The following is a 26,861-nucleotide window of genomic DNA, read 5'->3' on the forward strand; positions in this document are numbered from 1 at the left end:
TTTCTCAAGAGATATCAATCTATTTCAAGAACTTTCAAGTGGCAAAATTGCTTTTTAGAGGCTTCTTCATAGTCTTTCACTTAGATATTTTGCTTGAAATTGAAGGGAAATTCTACAAGACTACCATTAGATTCACCATTAGATTATATGGATGAGATTGTTTGCATTTAAGGAGTAAAGAAAAATAACGGGAGTTGAAAATTTGTGTTATTTAGATGGTTGTGTGGGTATATGTTTATTAATGATTTTAAAATGAAGATAACTGAAGGAATTTAGGTGTAGCAGTTATTGCCATGAGTTAAGGAGGTGATAGAAAGATGCTCCTCTTATGGTAATTGAGGGAAGGCTAAGGATAAAGACTATACAAGAAGTTGAGAGAGACCAAGAATGACTTCCGTCGGATGGAAGGAGTGAGCAAGTCTATGTAGTGATTGAGAGATGAGTCTCTTAGACCAAATAACCTTGTTTAGGAATAAATGATATTTGCACATTGCTACAGACAATCTCATATCTTGGGATTTGGGAATGAGGATGGCTTTGTTTTGATTTATGTAGTCATTCCCATATCTTGGTAATATGGCTTTGGCATTGTTGTAACGTGTTATATTTCCCTTATTTTCTGCCCCTTTTATTTTCCGTCACTTCCTTTATTATTTAAAATTTGGAAACACCGCCCTTTATGTCCCTTTTTTCTTTCTGTCATTTTCGGATTATGCACTATTTAAGAGGGGTATTTGTGAATTTATAAAATTCAAGCAGGTGTCAGCACTTTAGCATCTTAAATGAACAAATGATTTTGCCTAAATATTTCATATTGTGAAAGGAAACGATATGAAATGGAAAAAGTTTAGTCAAGTTGTTGGATTATATGGAACAACTTCTATTTCCATAGATAAGGTGAGCCAGCAACTTTCTCCGCAGATAGGATTAATCATTAAATTCAATGGTATATGTACAATTTTTGGTAGGAAAACTCATACATAACATATTTTTGTGAGAAGACTGCAACGTCAAAGTATTAACAAAAAGAGAAATCAGTTTGGCTAATCAACAATACTGTGTGCATAATTATTTGTGTTCCTGTGATAGCTGTGATTTAGTTTTGAGAGGTTCCCCATTTTGAAGCAGACTATGGTAAGATTTCTGTGAAATTTTCTCGATAGCCTAGGTGCGTCATCCATAGCCAGATAATACTAGCTAGCTCACCCCCATGACTTAGTCCATGAATATGGCTGATTGCATTACACCGAATAGAGGCATGGGCCAGCATTTCCACCCACACTTTGGCTATGATACTCCACCTCTGATCTTCATCTGGAAATGTTGACTCCAGTTTTTTAGCCAGGATACATGCTTCCTGTAGCACAGATTTTATCTGACCCTGCCCAGTGAATTGGACTTTGCATATCTCTTCACAAATTCTTTTGAGCTGCATATTTTGCGTTGAATAGCCATGTATTCCACCATTCTGGGTGAGCTCATCAATGGTGGGCCTTATGCCTAGGCATTTTTCAATCATAGCCCCTCTCTGCTTGGACATTATCCATGGCTGCACTATCAGAAGGTACCCCACGTAATCTGATAAAAGCATACTCATGTAACTATTGCCAAGGCTTTGATGATCATCTTGAGCCTTGGTACTGCGGGTATGGTACAAGATTCCTGTGGCAATGTGCCACAAGAAAATTCTTTCTTCAAATGTAGCCTCGAAGTCTACCATGTTTTGATAGTTGCCATTTTTGAGAACCCATAGTCCCTCAGCAACAATGATCTGCCTGGCTGCATGAAGATTACCTCCAGCCTCATCTAGTATTTTGATTATTATATCCCTTAGCTCGCTGAAAATGAATTCTCCCATCTCATTTTTATATCTTTCCTGCCCAGAAAGACGCCATGTATTTAATATGTATTCTACAGAGGCTGACAACTTAGATGGTTTTCGAAGGCTGTATTCTAACAAGTTAAATCGGGGGATAGTCCTAGACCAACTAGGCAGTTGGTGATGCTTGCTGTGGTAACGATGAGGAAAACAATGCCTTAGCATGATGGGGTACACTACAAGTTGATGCGTGATGGGTAATATATGAACAGGTATGTCTGAAAAGTGAGTATGCACCTTTAGAAAGGGTAAAAGGCTGTAGACAAGAGCCAATAAACTTGTTGGAATAAGAGAATATTTGGATGTAGTCCTGATAGTTGAAAGGCCATAGAGAAATACATAATAATTTAGAATCATTGTAACAATATATGTTGGTGTGAAAGGAAATTGTGTGCTTAGAAGAAGTAAGGTTGTGATAATAAGCTCAAATATTGAAGGAACAACCCCGCTGTAAAATTTGTGATAGACGAGTTTGAGCTCAGCTTCAACTATCCTACAGGCATTTTTGGGACTTAACCAGAGGTAAGAGGATTTGCTGATATCATGATCGACATATTTTAAGTGATGACCCAAAATGAAACTCAAGGAAGCTCGAAATAGGTAATTAGCATGAAGTATTACATCCTTTTCTCTTAATTCTGGGATCTTGACTTGAAGTGGCCGCAATTGCTTTTTTGTTTCACTCAATCCTTGATTGATCTCATTGCTTCTGTCTTGTAAATGCTTTAGTTTGCCGTAAGTCCTCATGTATGCTAACAACACAAAGGTAAGTGTGACTGGCATTGTCTCTTCATTCCAGACTTCAAACAAGAAAATGAAGGCAATTAGAAATATTATATTGTAGATCAAAAACTCAACTATTATTTGATATGATTCCTTAGCTATCTGTCCCAGATGAAGCGAGTGTGGAGTTTCCCTCTCTTGCCCATGGCCTGCAATGTGAAGCAACATAAGTGATGCCCATGCTAGCAGAGGGGGTTCGTCGCCGGTGCTATCACGTTCTTGACTGAAGACAGCACAACTACAAATAATTATGAGGGTGAAGGCAGGTATCCAGTTGCTTAACGAAAAGACAATGGAAATCAGCCCAAGCGTGGAACGGTTTACACTTCTCTTTCTCGAGGGTGCTATGAGGTAAAGAAGTATTTGTAGTACTAGGCTAGAGGCAACTAACACTTCAATACACCATTTATTGTCTGATTTGGTATTGTTCCTGTCGACATAACCCATTATGCAGTTGTAAAATGGGTATGGGAGATGGAGCAACCAACCTTCTCTGGTTTTGTTTTTATAATGATATACTTCTGCAAACCATTTTGATTCAGCTTCACACCCTAATTCCCTTCTTGTCTCTTGTGTTTAGAACCTGACGTAGGGGTAAGGCTACGCGGAATTATTGTGTTTATTTCTTACCCATCATTTTCTTTGGCAAAGTATTCAACCACGGGGCTGCTTGTCTATTTTAAATATTATACCGTCCGACTTAAAAAAGCAGGTGCAGCTTTCTGATCAGAAGTCTTCCTTATTTCCTATGTACGTGTCCATTTGGTAGGTGGTATTAAATGGTAGAAATGAAAAAGAAATCTAATGTATTTTTAGTTGAAAAATCTCTTGTTTACGTTGATGGTTATGCTTGTCCAACTTCAATCATTTTATTTTCTTCATAAATTTCATTTCAATGTATTACCATTGGGAGAGGTGGTATTAGGTGGTAATGGAAATTTATATACAAAAAAACTTCTTTGTGATCAAAGTTCCATTACCATGGCAATGACATGCAACTTTTGATGAAATTTTACACTATAAATCATTCCCATTACCGTCATTTAATACCACTAACCAAACGGGCCGTAAAACTGAACTTAAAGGCAATAAATACGTGTCGTCGTTCATTTAGAGGGGGTTTGGAGGAACTGTTTTGGAAAATGATTTTCATTATTTTTCTCATATATATATATATATATATATATATATATATATATATATATATATATATATGTATATATATATATATGTATATATATATATATATATGTATATATATTTCTTCTTTCATAGTTTAATAATTTCCATTCAACAAAACCAAAATTTTTAATGCATTTACATTCTTCATCAAAAAATGTTTTTATTGTAAATTGCTTTCACACGAATTTTTTTCCTGAAAATCAAACGCAATCATGGTTACATCTTTGTAGATCATCTTTTAGTTCGGTCATGCCAATTTATTATTTAAATATGTAATTTTTTTATTGCCAAATTGTACCCATTAGTTGATTGTCAATTTTTTTTATTGATAGTTGTTGGAAGTTGCCTTCTTTATTAGTAGAATGACCAATAGTATTTAGTAATAACAACAAGTGGCCTATGCCAATGCTAAACAGTGCACACCGACGATGACTACATCATTTTTCTTTTTGATGGTGGGTTGGTGGCAATGTGAGTTTTTTGAAGATGGGTAGTTTTAATATATCTTAGGTTATCGTTAGACTTATTATATGTGTGTTAGATGAGAATACTCACAAAAGTTTTTTTGTCTATTGTCGTACATAGCTTGGGGGAAGGTGAAAGGTCACATTAATAATGAAACAATAAGAAATTCAATACAAATAATAAGAAAATGACACAAGAGATTTAACGTGGTTCACTATCAATGTGATAGCTACGTCCACCGGCACCGAAATCAAATAATTTCACTATAATCGCAAAGAATTTACAAGATGAATTACATTCACACTCACAAATTATAAAGGCTCTTTTGTGATCTCTCTCAATTTGTGAATCATCATGTATTAACCCTAAGATGGAAGTTTATATAATAATGCCCAATAAAAAAGGAAGTTATTACATAATAAACACAAAGTAACCGTCCCAAAAGACACCTCCCGTGAAAGAAACCGCTGTTTCGCGAGCCGTGTACAACTACGCGAGCCGCGAAATGGAGACATAACGCACTCCGCGCCCCGCGGACTGAGGCAGCAGCTTTTCAGCGTCCCGGGGAGTTCTCCGCGACCCGCGGACCTCCTCTTTGACCCATACTCATCTTCTTCAATGGTGCTTGCTAGTTTGAGTCACCATTAACAACAATTGGTATAATAAGAAGTTTATTGAAATGCTGGAGTATGTACTTGGACCACACATGAACAGCCTTAGCATGCTTGGCTCGGACCAGGCGTGGCAATTTGAGTTGAGTTGATCCTGTTACAGAATTTTTTATCTATGATCCGATTGCATACTTAGTAGATTGTAGCGTTCAAAATTAAGGATTCATTACTCCCTTAAATAATGCCCTTAATTTGTGTGTATGTTACACCTCTTCAGTAGTCTCTATCGCCTGTAAAAGACACTGACACTCCTACTGCTCTGAAGATACACCTCCAATCCACCGTTCCTGAACAAACACAACTCTTCTCTTCTCCTTTCCTATTTTTTGGGTTAGTGTGCATAATCTCAAGTTTTGGGTACTAACAAACTGGTACTCGTTACTTTTGCATCAATCCTTGGAGACAAATCGACTAGTGAGATAACCATATTCGTTTAGTTGTTATTTTACCTACAATGCTATGAATCTCTTGAGATGAAGAAATAATTGATTAGCTTTGAGATCAGGTTATTTAGATTATTGACATTGGACTCTACTCTTTGTCATTTATTTTATTGCTTTTTCAGATTGTTATATTTCTGATATTGGCAATGAGATCACCTTTTCTCTTAGCATCTTATCAATAAATTCTCCCTACACTTTTTATCATTTTTAAGCCTTATTTTCCCTATTTACTCAATAAAACTAATTATAGCAAATCTTTAGATGTTAATAAATAAAAACTATATGAATGAGGAACATAAAATAAAACGGTGCAAGTATTTAAATCTCTTAGCAAACTATGCATGGTCAATGATTTGCCATTACGATCTCTAAAAGGCCATGTTGTAATATTCAGGGATACCGAAGAGGTAAGATGTCTCTAATGTTTGAGATATTATTAATACATTAGGTTAATAACAACTAGAAGATGTTATAATATGTAAGTTGATGATAGTGGATGATTTTTATATTATAAATAATTTTTTCTAATTGAAATAGTTGGAAGATTATTTTGATTAATGGGTTTTTAAAAATCCTAATTTAGGAATTATGGTTGATATGGATTTTCATTTATTGTTGCAAGTATTTTTTTTTTTTTTTTTTTTTATGAAAACAAGCTCACAAATGAAAATTGAAATTCACATATCCAATTGAATCATGTACACATATATCAGATGAAATAAGTAATGCATTTAATTCAAAAATTATGAATATTATGCATACGTAATATGTTTTTTTCTATTGCTTGATACACAATTGAATCAGTCGGGATAATTAAATAATGATATATCCTGTTACAGATTTAAGATATGTTTTCTTTGAACGAATTGGATTGAACCATTTTATTAGAGCCAAATTGAGGTACATCTACTAAATTGAAGAGTGAATTCAAGTACTGGAATCAAGTACCTAATTTTGAACAGAACTTAGGCCTGTTCTCATTTACTAGTTTTTGTTGAATTGATCCTATTTTGATCCATTAGAGATCATTAATTATTTGCAGGAGGTCCAATAAACTACAGTAGATCTTGTGCGGACCAGGGTTTGGGTTGGGTTCGGTTGGTTGTACCTTGTTGATCCGCATTGTTACTTATCAAGAGATAATTGAGACGTATATGTTCCATGTTCCACGCGCTCCCTGGATTTGTTTTGATGTCAAGAACACATAATGGAATACCTGCTCAATGTAAATTCTAATTAGACAATAGTTGACTGACCTATCCATGTAAGATTATAAGAGCTTTTTGACCCACCAACCGCCATTTACTGAAGTCTACGCTTGCACCAAAATAAAATTTCTTAATAATGTAAACCAAACACTATTTATCAATATGAACAGAAGTATATGTAACAACTTGTATATTATCATTGATTCGCAGTTTCAATTAAAACAAATTTGAAGGTTTTGATCTATCAGAATCTGGCCCTGCCCCTGTAACATGATCAGCAAAGACTTGAAAGTGTTATGGCAGGAATGGCACGTCAAACTAGCAGTATTATTCAGCCTATTACTGCAGGCACTACTTCTTTTATTGGCTACATTTAGAAAAAGAACAGCCAGCACTTTCATGAGGTACTTTATTTATGCAATTTACTTGTTGAGAACCAACGTAGCATATGCTACTTTTTACCTTATAGTTGGAGCTCGCCTTTTTGGTATGAGTGATATGCCCTCTGGTCTCTGGGCTGCGGTCATGTTGCTCCATTTGTCTGGCCAAGAGCGGCTCACTGCCTACTCAATAGATGACAGCAACCTCTGGCGTAGCTCGAGCCTCAGCATCTTCTGGCAATTATTAATTCATCTTGGCCTATTTTTGCCCCAGAGAGACTTACCACTTCCTACCCATGTCATTTTTTGTCTTGCGTTGTCAAGGCTTGTTTTAAGAGCCTTTCGATTAAGGATGGGAACACAGGAAACTACGGTTCCTGGGGTAGTTCCATTTGGTGACCTTGAGGTTGCGCAGAACCAGCAGTTGATGATGTCGATGGTCAACACAGATAATGGTGATTATTCACTGATAGTGTGGCGAGCTCATTGTTTGCTCAAGACATCTTTGCGCCTCATTGCAGACGCCAAGTGTTGCCATGATGTAGTGCATCAGGTACGCGATTTCTTCCTACACATTACAGATCCAAACTATGCTATTAGAATAACAGAGATTGAGCTTAACTTTATTTATGAATCGTTTCACACTGATGGAACTATCCGTAAGCATCTGAACAACAACTGGAATATCATATATGCTTCTGTACGGAGTATTGAATCTCTTTTTTGTGTCCTGGCTCTTATCTCTTTCATGTTAAAGTCTTCGGACTTATCACGTATTGATTACTTTATCACTAACCTGTTGCTCTGGGGGACTGTCACCCTGGAGCTCATCTCCTTCATCTTCACGGTTTTTTCCGATTGGACTATAGCTGCCTTAAGATCAGGTAATGATAGTCAAATCATTGTTGCTGAGAAGTTATTTCAGGTTGTTCCTCAGAGACGGGGCTGGTGGTCTGATTACCCAATCTATAAAACTGCTCCAAGGTGGGTAAAGCTTGCCCGAAACCTTTTCCGAAGGTGGTCTGAGACCCTTTTCGGATTCAATTTCGTAAGCTACTGTATACAAACACGTTCTCTAGGACAAAAATCAAAAGAGTGCATGCGACAATTGGATGAACTTACAGGTACACAGAATCTAATTACAAGCTTCAGGTTTGTATCTAATGATTGGTATTCTGACGAACTAGGTAAATTCGTTTTCAAAGAGTTGCAAAAGAGACCAAGGGAAATACTCTTTTCATTGAAAAACAATGTTTGGTTAACAGACGAGTCTTACAACACTAGTGTGCTAGCTTGGCACATTACTACAGAAGTCTTGTACAATTTGACTGCAGATCATCAACAACAGGATGGTTCAGAACATTGCAGATATAGTAAAATTCTTTCAGATTACATGGCTTATCTTCTCTATATGAAGCCACACTTTCTCGCCAAAACACGGTCGTGCAATAATCCTTTGCGAAAAAGTGAATCAGCTGAAATATACATCCAAAAATTAGCTGAACCCGAACAAGGCGAAAAATTTGAGGATTACCTTAAAAGATGTTGTCTGGGTATTTTACACTTAAATCTTCCTGATGTGTTGCACGATAACTATTACGTGCAAAGTCTGTGTCTCGCTATTTCTAAAGTTTCTGAGCTCGGGGATTTTCGTTTGGGTGAGAAGAATTCACAACTTTGGTGCAAAATTAGTGAAGAGTGGGTAGATATTTTGCTGTATGCTGCAAGTAAATATGATGAGCTTGAACATGTACGAGGTCTTTGTCATGGGGGTGAGTTTATAAGCATTGTTTGGCTGTTGGCATTTCATTTGGGATTGTTTCAAAAGGAGATGGCTTCTTCATCAACAACTTGAAGTCATTTATGTCAATTAGTTGATGTATGGATTGATTTTTGTCCACCCCTCATTTTATAGAAGTATATAGCTTATAGGGTGGCCTTTTGTTTTATTAAATATAAAAATGATATGTATTTTGATACTTTTGTTTGATTTGTGTTTCAAATAGTTGTAAATTATAATCCCTTCTTCTCAATTTTTACGTTTGTCATTTTGGTTGGTTTAAATTAATTTGCTATATTTGTTTTTTGTTCAATAGATCTTCTCAATAGTTTTAAGTTTTTTTTATTTTTTTATGTGGTAGACAAAGCTTTATTTAATTAATATGGTGATCCAGAATTTTCAACTTTTCCATGTGATAGACAAAATAAATATGAACTTTTTTATTAAATTAAGTACTTATTTTCGACCAAATTTTCAAAAAAGTACTTAAAAGGTGTTAGGATGTTTATTTTTAAGAAAAAAAGGTCATTATGATGAATAATAATAATAGCGTTAATTTCACAAAAATCTAAATCTTTTGCTAGGGAAAAGATAGAAGCTTTAGATAATTTTTTTAATTATATTTTTTGAGTAATATTAATTACAAATATCATAAACAAAATTATAATAGTCTTTTTTCAAGATAATAAATTGCTCCTATAATGATCTTAGAGACACATGTGTTAGCAATGTTTTCGAACTTCCAAGCGGTCAAACAAAACATAACACTAATTGAAGACAAATAGATAATACCACCACAATCGCACAATTTAGTGGCATTTGCAGGCCGCTAATGTAGAGGTCAAAAGTACTCGACAATTATTCTTTGTATGATTCTTTCATAGTTAGAATTTTAGGTCGTCCTTTAAACATTATTCTTCCTTCTCAAAAGCAAATTTTGAGATAATTTGGTAAATAGAAATGAGAATTATAGATATTATTAGTATCGGTTGTATAGCATATTGCTCGAATTAAGGGCATAGTAGATGAGAAAACCCTTAAAGCAAATCTAACCCGTTCAGTTAATCATATGTCGGTTTGATCTTGACTCATTTCAGCTGTTATAAAATTTTGTTTTTATTTTAGGGTTTTTAACATTAACCATATCTTATTTTTAAGCCTTAATTTTTTATTTTTTATAAGTTATTTAATCTTTATAAAGCATGAAAAATAGATAAATATCATATAAAATAAATTCAAATTATACTTATTATTTTAACTCAAAATTAACTCATTTAATTTAATGAGCAATACATATTTATTTTAGTTTTATATTGACCGGTGAGCTTTTGTAGTCTTACTAAGACCCCATAATATCAGTCACCAGTCAGCTCCCCGTCTTCCTGAACAAACACCCGTTCTCAAATTGATTCCCCCATATTTACGCGTAATCGTAAAATCCTCTTCAGAAATCATTCTTTCTCCCAAAATTCCCTGAGAAGGAGAAATCTTCGTAGGTTCTCTCTCTTCCTCAAGGAAAAATTCTCTTGATTTTCCGTTCATTCCCTAGATTTTCCGTCTCAAATGGCATTCGAAAATTACACCGACAAAAATGCCGTTTTTCGAAAGCTCAAAGCTAAATCAGAGAATAAGGTTCGTATTCACTTCAACTCTCTGTTTTTATTGCTTGATTTGAACTTTTACAGCTAGGATCTTGTTCAGATCGGACTTCAATTGCTTGAAATTTGTTCGGATTTGAGGTTATTTCCTCGACAATTCTGAGATTTTGAATGAAGTTGATAAGGTGTTGTTTAATTTTGATTTTAGATGTGCTTCGATTGCAATGCCAAGAACCCTACGTGGGCGTCGGTGACGTACGGGATCTTTCTTTGTATTGATTGCTCTGCGGCACACCGTAGCCTTGGTGTTCATATCAGTTTCGTCAGGTAAACTTTCTTATGTTGTTCGATCGTGGTTATGTTACAAGTTTTTTTTTAGTCTGATCATTAGTTAATTCGAATGATTTGGTTGATTTAATGGTTGAATGTTACTTGTATGCGAAATCCTGTTTTCTTACTATTTTAAAGGCAGAATTTGGAACTTGTGGACTGTTTATTTAGTGTGAGCCTGTTACTAAAATTGGACGCGAACTAGAAGACTGATGGACTGGAGTATACTAGAATTTAAGATGTGCATCCTTTTACTGAAGTATGATGGAAATGTGAGAGTGAGGATCAAACCAAGCAACCCTATTGTTGATTTTTTCTTTTTTTTTTGTTGATTTTTCTAAGTGAATGGCTCGTTGAATCATTTGCACTACTTATTCATGTGACGCCAGCCTGCACGTATGTTTGCTTTAAAGTTTTAAGGGTCAATCAGTCTGTTTTCAAAAGGATAAATCTGTTTAGGTACAACACTCAAACCCCACGTAAGAGTCACTTGATGGTATTGGGGTGTTATTGTATCAGTTGAAACAATTTTCTGTGCGTTGGAGTTTCTGGAATTTGAATTCTTCAGCTGGATGGTTTAGTTTTTGGGTGGATTTATTAAGTCATTGATTCTCTATTAATGGATGGAGGATTTAGGTTACAAAGTAATGGATCATAGTTTATTTGCTGAGATCTAGGGGTTCTATACTTCTATCACTGTTAACATAGTTGAGTTGTGGACTAGTAAATGTAGATCAGGATAGCTATGATATTCTCCCAAAGCTAGATGAATTGTCGCTGTACTTTGATTGTGGGCTGTTAGCTTAAGGTCTTTTAGAATTCCGTGATTTTATTCAGTTTCATGATACTCAGTACTAAGAATACTTTGTGCGGGAAATTACATTAGCAAAGGGAAGGTTTGAATCAATTCATGTGTAATGATCTAAAGGCATGTTTATAGTGGAGAGTAGTTCACACGAGATAATGTCAGCGTTGGAAGGGCACAGCTTTGTATCATTTAAGGTGGTAAAAAGGAGTTATTGAGTCTCCTATCAACATTTTTTGAAGGGTCATTGACATATGGAGTAAATCATTCTGTTGTTTTGATGACAGCCTGTCTCTTTGAGCTTTTAATCAATATATTAGTTATTTGGGAAGAGCCACAAAGGCTGATGTAGGTTATTTGTAATCTTTATATTCTTGTACAAGAACCTGTCGCGTTCTGCTGCTATACTACCATTGGAGTGTCCTTGACTCCCGTGGTAGCTGTTTATACACCTTGAAGAGTCATTTGTCAGACATTGTTTTGATGGTTTACTGAGTCAGTGTTAACTATGTGGTGTATATTTCTTGATCATTTTGATGATGATGAACAAAAATGTTAAGCTCCCCCTGAACTACGAAACTATTTGGTCATTTTAGACAGCTTTTGAGCACAGTTTGTTTCAACAATTGACAATTAGCATTTTGATGTTTGAAGACTATTTTTAGTTACATTATTCGTACTAATTGTTTGACTTCAAATACTTTTTCTTAATGATCAAATATGATTTAAGAAACTTTTACTCTTTTTTTGGGTCATTAAAGTTTTACAAACGTCGTAATTTAATACTTGAAAGAGTTTTTAAGATCCAAATACTTCTCTCATTTTAATTTTCAACTCTCGAATTCGAAAGGTTTAAAGATTTAGTTGAGATGAGAGGATGTTGTTTTAATTCTGGGGTTAACATTTTATTGAAAGTGTGTCCGCAAAGGGGGGACGCGATCATCGAAAAGAAAATTTCTGTATGCAAATGCGAAAACGATTGCGATGTCACGGAAACTAGACATAGTAATAACGCGAATCGCAGCCAATATGTGAATTTTTGAAAAAAAAAAATCACATAAGAGGAGTTTTGAACTTATTATTGCATTTTTGTTGTTAAAGTACTATTGAATTACTATTATTATATAATAATATGCCCATAGCCATTATAGTTGCTCTATATGGAATACTTTGTGTATAAGTGCATCGCTATTCAGTTACAAGGCTGGCTTGAAGAAGGAGGCAAATTTATGTGTCAGAGAAAAGGTAATCTTAGCCTATCATGCATAGGGGTATATGGAGAGTAATACTAATCAGATAGCAAAAGTGAATTTGTAATTTTTTTTTTTTGGAAACTTGTGAAAGACATTTTTTGGTAGACTTATGAAAGATATTTTTTGGTTGATAAATGTGTGAAGAATTCACCAAAAAGGAGTTTTGGTGGAAGTTGCATTATTGTATAACTATTTTGTTAGAAGGGTGACTTATAGAAGGTGGCAAATTTATGTGTCAAAGAAAAGGTAATTTGAGCCTATCATGCATAGGGGCATATGGAAAAGTTTATGTGTAAAATATTTTTTGCGTTTGGGAATTGAGATTGTGTCAAATTACTTTACAATCTATTTCTGGATTTATTAGTTAATATCACAATTTTTCTCGTCTATATATCCTGTTTATGACAAAATGTATCATGGCTTGTAAAACCAATTGATGTTGCTAGTGTTGTTTCCTAATCGAAGATGGTTTCTAATTAAACTCATTTATGAAGCAAATTCTGTTTCTTTCTTATGCTACATTCTGATGGGTTAGTGACATGATATAAGATTAAGTTGATATTGATACTTGTCTTACATGAATTTCAAACTGAAATTGGATTAGAAAATGGGGGGATGGTGCTTTGTCTGTTCACTGCAATCTCTATTTGTTTGTGAACTTTCGGCTTTGACATTTTAGTAGGGATTTTAAGAGGATTATTTTGTTATGTCTGGACTATACTATGCAAGTATGTATTGTTCCGAATCAGAATTTCAAAAATTTGGACTTTTGGTGTATTGTATCTCTACATTTTGACATATAATAATTTGATCTGGCTGGTTTGCACCTTCCTGATACTTGGAGTCATGACTTGAACTTCAAAGTTCAAACGCCTTATAGATTTGATGCGGTACTTTCTCTTTCTTAAAGGTCTACGAACTTGGATTCATGGTCACCTGAACAGTTAAAGATGATGTATTTTGGTGGAAACAACCGTGCTCATACCTTTTTTAAGCAGCATGGCTGGACTGATGGAGGCAAGATTGAAGCTAAATATACATCAAGAGCTGCTGATTTATACAAGCAGATTTTGGCAAAAGAAGTTGCTAAAAGTGCCGGAGAAGATTCTGGCTTACCTTCTTCACCGATGGCTTCACAGTCAGCACAAACACCTAATGGTTTCTCTGATGCCATCCTTGATGAAGTTCCCAAGGAAACTTTAATAGAAAAGAAGGAAACTCCTGAATTACCAACTTCTCCTAGAGCTCATTCTGTTATTTCTACTGTCAAGAAACCTCTTGGAGCAAAGAAAGTTGGAAAGAGTGGAGGACTTGGTGCTAGGAAGCTTACAAAAAAGGTTAATAGTTTTCTCGTTGATATTTGTTCAGCATCTGTCTTTATGTGTTATTAACAGTTATAATATATAGATTTGTACTGACCCAAACATGACAATTCTTGGCAGCCAAATGAAGACCTTTATGAACAGAAACCTGAGGAGCCCCCTGCTCCTGTTGCTGCCCCAAGTAGTAATACTCTACCGATTGGAGCATCTTTTCCTTCTCGCTTTGAATATGTTGAAAACAGTAATGCATCAGTTAAAAGTTCCGAAGGTTCTCATGTAATTAGCCATGTTGCACCACCCAAGGCATCAAACTTCTTTGCAGACTTTGGTATGGACGGCGGTTTTCAGAAGAAAGGAAGCTCAAACTCTTCAAAAGCACCGGTAAGACAGTTAAGTCTTATTTTGGTATCACAGAAGCTTAAGTTCTTTTCAGTCTGGATTTATATCTCACATCTCAATTTTTCAATGTTTAAACAGTTTATGTTATAGTGAAGTAAATTACATTCTCTATTTTCATCCTAGTGCTTAATAATGTCAAAATTTCTAGTTATGGGGGCTCTCATGTTTGAGGTTGTTTGATTATGTCTTATTATGCACAAAACACACTAGCTCAATATTTTTGTAAGTAGTAACATGCACTCATGGGGAAGTGATGAGATGAAATGGTTTCTATTAGGATGATAAATGAGCTATTATTCTTCTTTCAAAATAAAACATAGCTCACGAAAGTTGTATGTGTAAAGACGGGGTATTAGCAAATTGGTAATAAGAGCTCGGGAGACATAAAAGAGGGCGAGGAAGACCGAATATGACTTTGAGGACATGAATGAAAAATATATGAATGACCTAGACTTACATTGAGATGGTAGAAAATCGGAATGAATAGAGAAGAAGAATCTATGTGCACGACTATTAGAACTGTTATATTAGTTCATGTAAGTATGTAATTGACCCCAATCTTATGGGTTAAGGCTCTGGCATTGTTCTTATTGTTGTTCACTATAGTTATTTTCTCTCTCTAAAATTTGAGCTTGTAAAATGAATGGTGACCTTTCCTCCTTAGCTGTTTGTAGGACTGACTCTTCTCTGATCCACTGGTCTCTTACTCCCCCCTTCAATCTTAAAACTCGTGAGGCCACTTCATTGTCATATAGTGTACTATACTGATTTCCGCCCTTGTTAAGGGGTCAGGGTGGTACCTGAAGCTTTGACAGCACAATGCCTCAAGTAGTAGGAAATGTAGCTTAGCAGTATGTTTCCCTAAAAAACAAGAATATATTATAATATGCAGCTGTGTAAATAAACCTGACTTTTGATTTCATACCATGCCCTCTTTACATTGTAATTGAGCCTTTTTTTGTTGCTTTTAGTTATGCCCGGAGGACTAAAAAAAAAACACCATTAAACTCTCACTCTTCCTGTCAGAACTTCCATAATAGCCACTTAGAATGTGAGTCACCTACTATTTCATAACAATCAAAAAGTTAAGGGAGCTTCTTGTGGAATAAATCATATTTATTAATTGGTGCAGTTGCTTCTCTGATTGTGACTTTTGGCTCTTATTCATGTGCTCAATGAGTCAATTACTTATCTGTTCTGTGGCACATTATCGTATGAAGTTAAGTAAGTTTGAATTTATATGCTAGCAGATTGCTGACCCTTTATTTACTTGCTTGCATAATAACAGGTGGAAGAAACTGACGAGGCCAGGAAAAAGTTCTCAAATGCTAAATCAATTTCCTCTGCTCAATACTTTGGTGATCAGAGTAGAGCTGGTGACATGGATGCCCCAGCTTCCTTGTCAAAATTTTCTGTAAGTGCATATTTTTTTGGGTGAATTTTTTGTTGGGTGATTGCTTGACAGCTATAATAAAGTTATAATATGGCTTTCCTCATTCTTTGCTTCTGTATGGTGTTAATCTGTCTATATTTAGTTTTAAAAATCATCTCAATTGTGGTATTTACTTCTGCTGGCATGCTTTAAAATTCTCTAAGCAGGAAGGATTTTGGTTTCTTTATTTTATGGGTAAAACTGCTTTATTTGTATGTTACATAATACCAGTTGCAATTTGCGATTGTTGTATTGATGCTTAAAATTATAATTTGGTATTATTTGTTGTTTTTGTGCCTTACGGTGATTTCTTTGAGTATGTTAAAAGTCAGTGACATAAGTTGAGTCTTTTGGTTCCTTGCCTTTGGAAACGGAAATGATATTAACCTCATTGCTTTCCTTTGTTGCTCTTAAGTTTGATTTCTTTTTTCTTCCCCTTGACGGTTTAGGAGAATTCTTTTTCTAATTCTTTGTTTGAGTTAGCCCATAAAACTTCCAGCTAAGTTTGTTTTGTGAAGAAAACTCACTGACAGCGGTATATATTACCTTATTCTACTTTGAAGGTGTTTGTAGGTATCAGCTTAGTCGCTGTATCTTTCAATAGATCTAGTGACCAAAGATTGAGATTGGATTGGCTTGGCTTGATGTTTGACCCCATGGGGGTGACAAGTGGGAAGTGGCATTAAGAGTTGTAAAGGCAACAACTGCGAGTTGGTATTTTCGATGGCTGTAAATGTGAGGGAGACTGGAGTTGATAAAGAGTGCTACTTCCACAAGCGCTGAAGTAGATTTAAAATAAAGTGGCCAGTGAGGTTTGCGATGTAGCGTGAGATTGTGCAGGTAAGACCATAGGATGAAGTTGCAGTGGCATGATAGAGGAGGGGATGATCGTGAAGGAACTGAAGAGAAAATTGTTTTTTTAACCTGGGAGGAAATTGCCTTGCTATTTTCCTGATTTATTATCTTGTAAATCATTTTACTTTTCTGGAAATGCATTGAAACAGATTCTACTTTGTTTCCTTTTCTAAAACATTTTGCAACAGGAAACAGACTCGAGTTCGTATTGTGCATATTATATGTGCTTGAAAGTCTTAAGTCTTGGCTTTTACTTTATATATACATGAAGACATCACGGTGGATAGAGAGAGAGAGAGAGAAAGGAAAAATAGAAAGGGAAGGGAGGGTTGGGTTTGGTAAGGGATCCTATCTGGTGTTCAAATGCTAAAATAGAATGAAAGAATGCTCCATCAATGCTGATTCGCCTATAATCTCAATGCTGACAATTCATTATGTTGATATGTGTGACTCGAGTACATTGATAGAGATGAGTATGTTGTCCAGCAGCCATAGCCGAGTCGGCTATGGTGTGTCTCGGAGTTGAGATAAGTTGTTGTTGGGTGCAGACAAGGGGTCTCCTTCCAGAAGCCGAAGACGAGTCGACGAGAGGAGGGGGCTGGTGCACCGCCGAGTCGGCGGCCATGGTTGGTGAGTCAAAAGCCGACTCGGCTTGGATTGCAAATTATGCGGGAAGTGGTTTTTCCACGTTTCTGATTGCAAATAATGCAGGAAGTGGTTTTTCCACGTTTCTTGCAGGTTACTCTTAGTTTATTCATGGTTGCTTTTATTTTTCTTAACCTAATTTTCTTTTAGTAAATGGTATACTATATAAAGCCCTCTTGTTATTAGAATTAGGGTATGTAATAAAAAACACAAAAAGTGAGAAACTAAGAGAGAAAAGTTTGGAGAGCCATTGTTGTGTCTCGTGTTCATCTTGTAATCTCCCAGTTTATAGTGAAAGTTTATTCTCGGTGCCGGTGGATGTAGCTATCACATTGATAGTGAACCACATTAAATTTCTCGGTGTGATTTTCATTATTGTTTGTTTGAATCTTTATTGTTTTCGTTATTGTTCATCGATCTTTCTTCCGCTGTCGCACAACACATTATAAATTGGATGAAAAGATTTTTGGGCACTGCTTTGTTACAAAATACAATTATTCATAATCCTTATGGTCCTGTTGACCTTTTTCCGACACTGCTATATTTTCCTGATAATGGTCGCAATAATATGAATGTGAAATGTCTATTCATCAATGTCACGATTCTCTTTTATCATCTTGAAATAGTATTTGTCAAGTATGTTCTAGGTTATTTGCATCCTTTGAGAAAATCAGCACCGTGTAGTTTCCAATGTTGGATTCTCCAAATTTGATAAAAAGTCGTGTTGCTCTTATAATTTTACCTTGTGTTGTTGGAATACCAGTTCATTTTTCACCTGATCATTTCCAAGGCAATTGCCATAAGCATTATTGTTTTTTACCCTAATGGCAGATTCCAGGCATCTTGTACTAAAATTCACTCTCTGTGTCTACTTTGCTTCTCAGGGATCAAGTGCCATCTCTAGTGCCGATCTTTTTGGACATGATTCTGATGCTAATCTTGATATTTCTGCAAGTGATCTTATCAACCGCTTATCATTTCAGGTACTGTCTACTTATATTCAACATGTTGCATATTTACTTTGATCTCAATATTGTATTAATTTCTTCTTTTCCTTTTTCATAATTCTATGTTGTACATAAAACATCTTATCACTTGCGACCCCTACAAACCCCACTTAGAGGGGAGCCAGTTGTGTCGGGGTAATGGCATGTTGTGGTGCAATATAGGATTAGATTTTCATGCTTATTTTGGAAAAGTGCTATAATCTTGTTGCAATCTTTGACAGGCACAACAAGATTTATCTTCTTTGAAGAATATTGCGGGCGAAACAGGGAAGAAGCTTGGTACCTTTGCATCATCATTGATAACTGATCTTCAGGATAGAATCCTTTAATCATATCTGTAATCATATAAAAACTGTGGGAATACAATCAGAAATTTCTTTAGTGCATGTAAAATGAGTTTTTTATTTTCTTTTGCAATTCTTTGGAACACCGAATTAGATTTTGGCACTTTTTTCAGTGTTTGCTCGCTTAATGTAATTGTGTAGTGAGGAACCAAGTGTTTCATTTTTACAAATTATTTTGTCACTTCTTTAAGTTAGTTATATACAAGAACTTTGTGCCATTGGGGGCGTGCTGGTCTGCTGGAGTGGAATATGCTCGTGGCGGGTCTTGCCTTGGATATAAACTTATTGGGCCGGACATATCAGGTTGTGTTGTGGCGCACATCACAATTTTGTCCGGTTTCTTCTATGTTCTAAAATAGTGGTTTGTGTTAGAGGGCTGTACCTAGAACCCACATATAGTGCCGTGTTTCACCCACCCTGTAGTCCACTGTGACGGTTGGCGGGCGATCGCCTTCGATCATGAACTGGTCAGACTATGCTGTAATTCCTAATTAAAATATGGTTTCATCTCTTGCTTGGCAAAGTACGAAGATTTTGTGGCGTTTGAGGGAAGTAGTCAAGTTTATGTTTTTTCATTATTTAAAAAAAGCAAATGATTAGTTACTGAACAATACACAAATGTGTTTTTTCAGTTAAAGGGAATTAATGTTTTTTGCTATAAAAAATATTATTTACTTTATAGTAAATGGTTCAACTAATAATAGCATTCTTAATAACTAAATAAAGAAAAATACAATAATAGGAGTATATAAATTTACTAGTGAAAATATCCCAAAACATTGAAAAATAATGTTCTACAATTAAAGGTAATATAAAATAAATTTAAGTTTGTATTTCAATATTTTTCCAACGGTAGTAGAACGAGATGATGATTTGCCCTTTTCCATTATTAATACCTTATCTTTTTTCAATGACTCAAAAACTTGATAGAGTTATTCATAATATTCTAAGGTTTTGGAGAGAATTTTGGGTATAAGATTGTTTAATAATTGATGGTTAAAGCTGATTTGTTTGACCAATTAAAAGTGTTGATTATTTATGCTGACTTCTAAGTTGATTGTATAGGTTACCTGATTCGAAAAAACGTTGGGTAAAATTAAGCATGAAATGTCGATCGTTTATTTGAATAAAAAATGAATCAAAAAGCAAAAATCATTGAAAAAACTAACAAAGCTAGCACTTTCATTTAGGTTTTAAAGTCAGTTTTTTAGCTAGTTAAAAAGACATTTGATAAACATTTTATTGACTAATCAAAAAGCAAAAAGCAAAAACTAATTTAAAAATATGTACAAACATTTTTGGTTTTTTTGACTAATCAAAACCCAAAAACCAAAAAAAAAATATATATATAAATTCAAATACTCTCTTTTTCCTGTTGTTCTTCTCATTTACTTTTTACATAATTTTCAATATAAATTTAAATCTCAATATCTCTAAATACACATAATAAATAAATTATAAAAAATATTCCCTCTATTTCTTTTTGTTTTTCTCATTTACTTTTTGCAAAGTTTTCATTGCAAATTTTAAAGTTCAACATCTCTAAATACACATAATAAAAATTTATAAAAAATACATAATAAAAAAGGTATACATTAAGACTAACGAGATCTCACATATATATATTTTAACTTCTAAATATGTGTCAAAAACATTATTAAAATTTTTCTATTCTTAAAATGAAATATTCCAAATAGAAAGAACATTAGAGAACAGGGGGAGTACATAATAAAAAATATATATTAAATTTCAAAAACATAAATTAAATTTTTCTCCCCTTAAAGTAGAATATTCCAAATAAAAAGAATATAGTATTTAATAAGGAAGAATGAGTTTTTGATATGGTGAAAAACTGAAAATTATCTCGCTTTCGTTTTCTCATCAAAATTAATTTTCTTTTCCCTTTAAATCTCAACTTTCTTGTACTATTGCCACAATTTTCAACTCAACTTGGATTGCTGATTTCGACCTTTAATGGCGGCTATCCAATTAATCTAAACCCCCGAATTTCCCTCCTATTTCAAATTCTTAAAATAACCTAAACCCTTACTTCTTTCTGCGCAGTTTTCCCTCCAAAATTTTCGGACAAATATCAACTTTCAATCCCTAAATTAGTAAATTTCATCTTTCCCTCCGTTTCTTTATAGATCTAGTTTACAAAGCCCCTCTATTATTCTCTATCTCTTTCTGAAAAAGTACAACTCGAAACCCTAATTTTATTCAATTTCAATAAATTCAATCAATCAAGAAAACCCACCATCGGAAACTTATAATCAAAGATTCTCCTGTTGATTTCCATCCAATTGTAGAATTATTTCGTTGGTCGAGTTAAGTTACATGGATTTAAGAAAATCCATTGGCGGTTGAAATCGAAAAATTCCAGTTCTGATTTCATTTAGTTGAGTGAAATTGAAGTAAACACATCTGTATTTTCGATGGAATCTGAAAGCCCTTCTTCAGATTTACCCAATTCTGAAAAGAACCTAATTGGGTGTTGTGGAGATTCTGTGTATGATAAAACTCTAGTTGAACTATCTCAAGATCAAGGGAATATTTTTGATGTTTCCCAAACCACAGATATGGGAAATTCTTGTTTTGATCTCCCTGATGAAAATCTGGATTTCCAAGATTCTGAAAAAATTGACGGTTCACAAAAATTGGAGGATACCCAATTTACCAAAGCAGCGAGTAAATTATCTTTAATCGACATGAAAGATGACGGTATTACAAACATTACAGTGGATCACTTTCGGAAGCATTCATGGAAAAGAGATTATTCCAGTGAACTTGAAAAATGTTCGGTGGTATGATTTTTCTTGAACTTTAGTAAAGTTGATTATGTTTAAGACAAGATTAATGGATAATTAATTTTGTATATTGCCATATCTTGTTGGTTTTGTTTTGGCAGGGGGCAGGTCTATATAACCTTGGGAATACATGCTTTTTGAATGCTGTTATGCAGTGTTTTACACATACTGTTGTTTTAGTCCAAGGAGTCATGTCACTCAAACATGAGGCTTCAAGTCATGGTAAGCTTAGTTTTATACTCTTTTCAGTGTCTTACTCACCAATTCTACCAAATCTATATGAAAAAACGTATTCGTGTTGCGTGGGACATTGGAATTTTGTGTTAATTTATCAGTTGTTTGTTAAATTTTGGCAAATATTTGTGTATATCGGTGAAAAAGTGAATGGGAATAACAAAAAAATAGTGGGATTGATTAGAAAGAGAAGTTTGTTTGGTGTTCTTAGTAATGTTTTGGCAGTGATGTTTGTTCTTTCTGTTATGAATTGTTTGCATATGCTGTAGGTGTTGGTGAATTTTGTGTGCTTTGTGCGGTACGTGACCAGATCGAGCATGCGATTCTGAATTCAGGGCGAGTAATTTCACCATCCTACCTTGTGGATAACCTGAGCAGTATCCTTTACAGTGGTGATTAGTTTAAACTTAAGATTAATGTTTGATTCATGTCGGAAGATCTTTGGAAAAATATGGATTTGTTGACTAAGAATCAGTTTTACATTAATCCATTATATCCTTATTATGAAAAACTTTCATCCAATTGATACATCTTTGACACCAATTTTCTAGATATTTCATCTTCTTTTCAGAGATACGAGCAAGAAGATGCCCATGAATTTTTACAATGTTTATTGGATAAGCTTGACAGTAATTGGTTGAAGTATGAGGCAGTTGCAATTGATGCCTCAACCTCTGATAATTCATCATTTTCTGATCATACATTGGTGAAGCAGATTTTTGGTGGTCGTCTTGTAAGCCAGGTAGCTACGAGTCTTTGCCCTTTGAATGTTTCTGATAGTCTTCTAACTTTGTGTATGAGTAACAGTAAAATTATTATTTTTTTAAAATTCAGGTTCATTGCTGTAAATGTGGTCATAATTCTGATACTTTAGAACCTCTAATTGACTTGAGTTTGGAGATTGAGGATGTAGATAGTCTTGAAAGTGCGTTAGAATCCTTCACGAAAGTGGAATGTCTTGAAACTTATACATGTGCCAGTTGTAAGGAGCAAGTTCAGGCTGAGAAGCAGCTGCTATTGGATCAGGCTCCGTCTGTTGCTGCCCTTCATTTGAAAAGGTTTAAGAGTGATGGTGCATATGTTGAGAAAATTGACAAGATGGTTGATTATCCATTGGAGCTAGACTTGGCCCCCTACACCAAGGGATCTAATGATGGAAATGTATGTTATATCTTTTGCTTAAGGTTAAAATTGATTGTTTGATCATCTTTTCTTTCAACATTGACTTCTGCTTGATAGATTTATATGTTCTTAAATTTTTTCTTTTTGCACCATCGCTTTGAAAAAGCTCACACTTTTGGGAGAAATGCTGAAATAATATAGGATGAAGTGTTTGTATGTGCACTTTAAAATTTGCAATACTGAGTTGGTACTTTGACCTTTTATGAGAATTTAGAAATAATTGTTTTTGATGTTGACTTTTGAATTGATTGATAAATCATTTGTGATTGAGTTACTTGTTGGCTGATTTGTTTGATGCTAACTTGTTGGCCTATCAATGCTCAACTTTCACCTCTGCCTGTTCTTTTGTCTCTTGTAAGGTCTGGCCTCTACCTCTTACCTTTAAGTTATCAATTTTAAATGGTTTTTTAAGAATAATTGTGACTAATACGGTGGTTATTTGAAGGAGTTTACATGACAATTCTGGCGAGTATAGTTTTTGTTTCAAATGTTGTTTTCTATCATCTTTGTGACCAAATTTAACGACTAAAATTTGATTTTCCATACAAGTGCTTGATGCTAGATGTCAGGGTACTTTGCTTCCTAGGGTTGTTTGATTGAATTTTGCTTGTGCATTTATAGATATATCAAGAATTTAAGATACAAGGTCTTGAGGTTCTGCCTTCTGGTTAGTGAATCGAGGGAAGACAAGGAAAGAACTGTTTTTCACGTTTCTTGAGGTTTTGTATTGTTCCTAGAACAGTTGATCCTCATTGAAGTTGATATGTCTGTCACTATCCCTCCTCCCCCACAAGCCCACCCCCCAGAAATTGAAGGTTTGTGTACGACCGTATCTGTTTGTATTGACTATATTCTTTACTTCTCTGCAGGAATATAAGTATGAATTATTTGCAGTAGTTGTACATGTTGGATATTCATCCAATTCAGGGCACTACTTCAGTTATATCCGTTCATCTCCTGACGAATGGTATCGGTTTGATGACTCAAAGGTATTCTTGGATATACCATATAATTTGTTTTCAAGATTTCTTTGCCCGTGGTTCATTTATACAGCTGATCTGTCATTGATGTTGAATATGTGCTCTTAAGGTCTCTAGGGTTGATGGAGAACAAGCTTTACGTGAAGACGCCTACATTCTTTTGTATGCTATGAAAGGGACACCATGGTTCAGTAGTATGATTGAGCAGTGGAAAGAAATTTCTCGTGAGAAGATTCTGAGCACTTCTCCAACGTCTGTTCTGTACACGGACCTTCCATCTACTTCATACCCTATTGAGACACGTCTCTGTGGTTTTGAGCCACACATAAATTTCAATGCTCTCTGTGACCCTTCTACTGCACCCGCCACTGAAAGTGGTCTAAAACAAGGTGGGGATACTTGTATTGGGGCTGCAACCAAGCTAATTGAAAACTCTGATGTAACCAAAGCTGATGATGGTACTTGGGAATTTTCAGTAACTAATCAAATCCCTGCTTCGTTTTCGAGTGTGTCTACCGATAATACGGTGAAGGAAGATAAAGCTGAGCTTGAATATCCATCGATGGAAGATAATGGTTGCTCTATGACAGTTGGTGATACTGAGCAAACTAGGGTCGGAATGTGCACTCCTTCACAAGTACCGAACAATTTTGATGTTGAGCACAAAAATGATGTAGGCACAATCACACCTTCAACTCCTGTAAGATCTATAAGTCCGGATATATACTCTGATGAGGAGCCTGCAGGTAAATGTTTTTTGAAGTTTTGAATTGATGAGTAGCCTTAACCTTGTTTCCTATTCCCGTTTGTGATTAACTAACTGTACATACCTTTAATTAAACTTTCAGAAACAGCGTATGATATTCCAGTCGATCATCTGAAAATAAAACCCAAGTCGTCGTCAGCTAAGTCAGTCAAGAACAGTAAACAGGATCACAAAAGGAAGGAAGCTATCAAATATCTTTCGAAGTCTGCATATGGTGTTGGTAGGCGTCATTGCCTTATGTCTGCTATTCATACGCAGAGTTCAAGTTCGTCTAGCAAGAAAAGAAGAAAACAAGCTTCACTTTACAACAGTAAACCGTCTCCCAAGAAGCGGGTTAAAATCAGTCCAAAGCACGTCCAGCAGCCGTTGACAGTTTAGAACAGTAGGCGATGGGTTTTGGTGTGCATGATTAGTTGTGGTAAATTGCCTCTTAGCATAGGCTGATATGCTAACATTCTGCATACTCTAAGATTGGTTATATAGTAACTTTCTGTATATGGCCCTCTTTCCTGGGCATGTTGAAGTGGATCTTGCAGCATACTTATATTTTGAAAGGATGGCATTCATCTTCTTATAGGCGGAAGAATGTTGGATATGCATTACGTGTCGAAGTTCATGCCATTAGAAAGGTGAAAGGTCTGCAATAAGCGAATAACCTTGAAATGTTGAGCATCCCATGGCTTAAGCATGCTACGTTTACATTTGAGAACATGTATTTATTCTAAGTACTGAATCATCCCATGGCCAATGCTCACATAATTGTTCATACTTAAGGTGTGTTATTCTTATTTAGCTAGCTTGGCAAAAACTCGGTTTGGTTCGAAGGATAAGGCTTAAGGGGTGCTCCACAATATCAACACTGCAACGGTTGGTGTATAATGTATTCATGTGAGCAATTTCTGTCTTTTTGAGTTTGCTACTAAAAAGGAAAATTTTTTTCTTAACATGTCAGTTTTAGTAGCAAGGTGAAAGGAAAATTTTGATATGAACAAACATAAGAGCAATGACGGGCTTAAATTTCAAAGTACACCCAAGAAGGGTTGATTTTCCACAAAATTTTATTACATATTTAAAAGAACCTTTTTGACAAAGAATTATTAACCAAATGGTAATATTAGTTCATTCCACATCATTCCCCAATCAAAAAACCTAATTCTGATGATTGTATTTGCATAATCAATCTTTATTCACTTTAAATGATTTGTTAATCTATCTAATCATAATTTTTTTTATATACACTCAACATATTAGAATTTATTAAGTGATTATTACTAATTATTTTAACAGTATAAGTGTTAAAGTGATAAACCTATATGTAAGTTATTTTATATCGAAAAAGGAGATACAACACTCTAGTTAAGGTTGAGGTGTATGTATTTCCAATGCTTACTAATTACCAATTGATTTTAGTAGCAATTAATGTGTTATCTTTTCTTATCTATGTATGGGTTGTTCATCATCTTCAAAATCAATCAATAAGTTATGTCATCTAGCTAGTGCATAATGAAGCGACTAACTCTAAAAACAACAAAAATTCTCAAACGAATGTAACATTTGAATGAACTATCATAAACCATGTCAAGTAGTTTTTTTTCTTAATTCATATGAAATTTTTTATTATCATTTCATCCCCTCAGTTCAAATTTGTTTTTCTTATTTAGAATATTATAAATTTTAGAGTAAGTTTAAATTGTAAATTATTCATGATTCATGTTAAAAAATATAATCATATAATTTTGATTATTTATTTGTAATTTTCCCAAATTGGATTTTTGAAGCGCGTTAGTTGCACTAGGAGTAGGAAGTAAGAACAAGGAGTGGTTGAGGCACATGGAAAAGAGAAGCTCCGACGATCCAAGTCCCTACTGTTTATGTTGCCTTTCTCCAGTTCTCTTTTCATTAGTAATTGGTATTTTGGTCTACTTTAATGAAGTGTCTCCAACTTTGACTGATATTATCAGTCCACCTACTACTTTATTGATTATCCTTTTCTTTTTTATTAGTTACATTCTCAGTTCATCATACTACTCATTTTATTTTCATTTTTTCTTTTTCTGCATATGAATTTGAAAGTTAAATAATTTTAATTTTGAATTTAAAAAAGTTAATAT

General features: G+C 34.7%; 3 protein-coding genes across 3 annotated transcripts; all 3 read left to right on the plus strand.

The window, feature by feature from the left end:
- Nucleotides 1-6,664: 6,664 nt before the first annotated feature.
- On the plus strand, nucleotides 6,665-9,075 carry LOC130801669 (uncharacterized). Its single transcript, XM_057665552.1, has one exon. The coding sequence runs from the start codon at nucleotides 6,902-6,904 to the stop codon at nucleotides 8,864-8,866; it is 1,965 nt and encodes a 654-aa protein (XP_057521535.1). The 5' UTR covers nucleotides 6,665-6,901; the 3' UTR covers nucleotides 8,867-9,075.
- A 1,045-nt stretch (nucleotides 9,076-10,120) lies between these two features.
- On the plus strand, nucleotides 10,121-18,999 carry LOC130801272 (probable ADP-ribosylation factor GTPase-activating protein AGD9). Its single transcript, XM_057665078.1, has 7 exons — nucleotides 10,121-10,423; nucleotides 10,598-10,716; nucleotides 13,688-14,114; nucleotides 14,220-14,480; nucleotides 15,787-15,912; nucleotides 18,315-18,413; nucleotides 18,659-18,999. Exons 1-7 carry the CDS (start codon nucleotides 10,355-10,357, stop codon nucleotides 18,764-18,766), a joined length of 1,209 nt encoding a protein of 402 aa, XP_057521061.1. The 5' UTR covers nucleotides 10,121-10,354; the 3' UTR covers nucleotides 18,767-18,999.
- A 1,734-nt stretch (nucleotides 19,000-20,733) lies between these two features.
- LOC130801577 (ubiquitin carboxyl-terminal hydrolase 18-like) lies at nucleotides 20,734-25,696 on the plus strand. The gene is made up of 8 exons (XM_057665451.1): nucleotides 20,734-21,585; nucleotides 21,690-21,810; nucleotides 22,092-22,199; nucleotides 22,374-22,564; nucleotides 22,657-22,983; nucleotides 23,874-23,993; nucleotides 24,094-24,730; nucleotides 24,833-25,696. Exons 1-8 carry the CDS (start codon nucleotides 21,217-21,219, stop codon nucleotides 25,126-25,128), a joined length of 2,169 nt encoding a protein of 722 aa, XP_057521434.1. The 5' UTR covers nucleotides 20,734-21,216; the 3' UTR covers nucleotides 25,129-25,696.
- Nucleotides 25,697-26,861: the final 1,165 nt, after the last annotated feature.

Source organism: Amaranthus tricolor, chromosome 15 (assembly GCF_026212465.1).
Source record: "Amaranthus tricolor cultivar Red isolate AtriRed21 chromosome 15, ASM2621246v1, whole genome shotgun sequence".
Classification (NCBI taxonomy): Eukaryota; Viridiplantae; Streptophyta; class Magnoliopsida; order Caryophyllales; family Amaranthaceae; genus Amaranthus; species Amaranthus tricolor.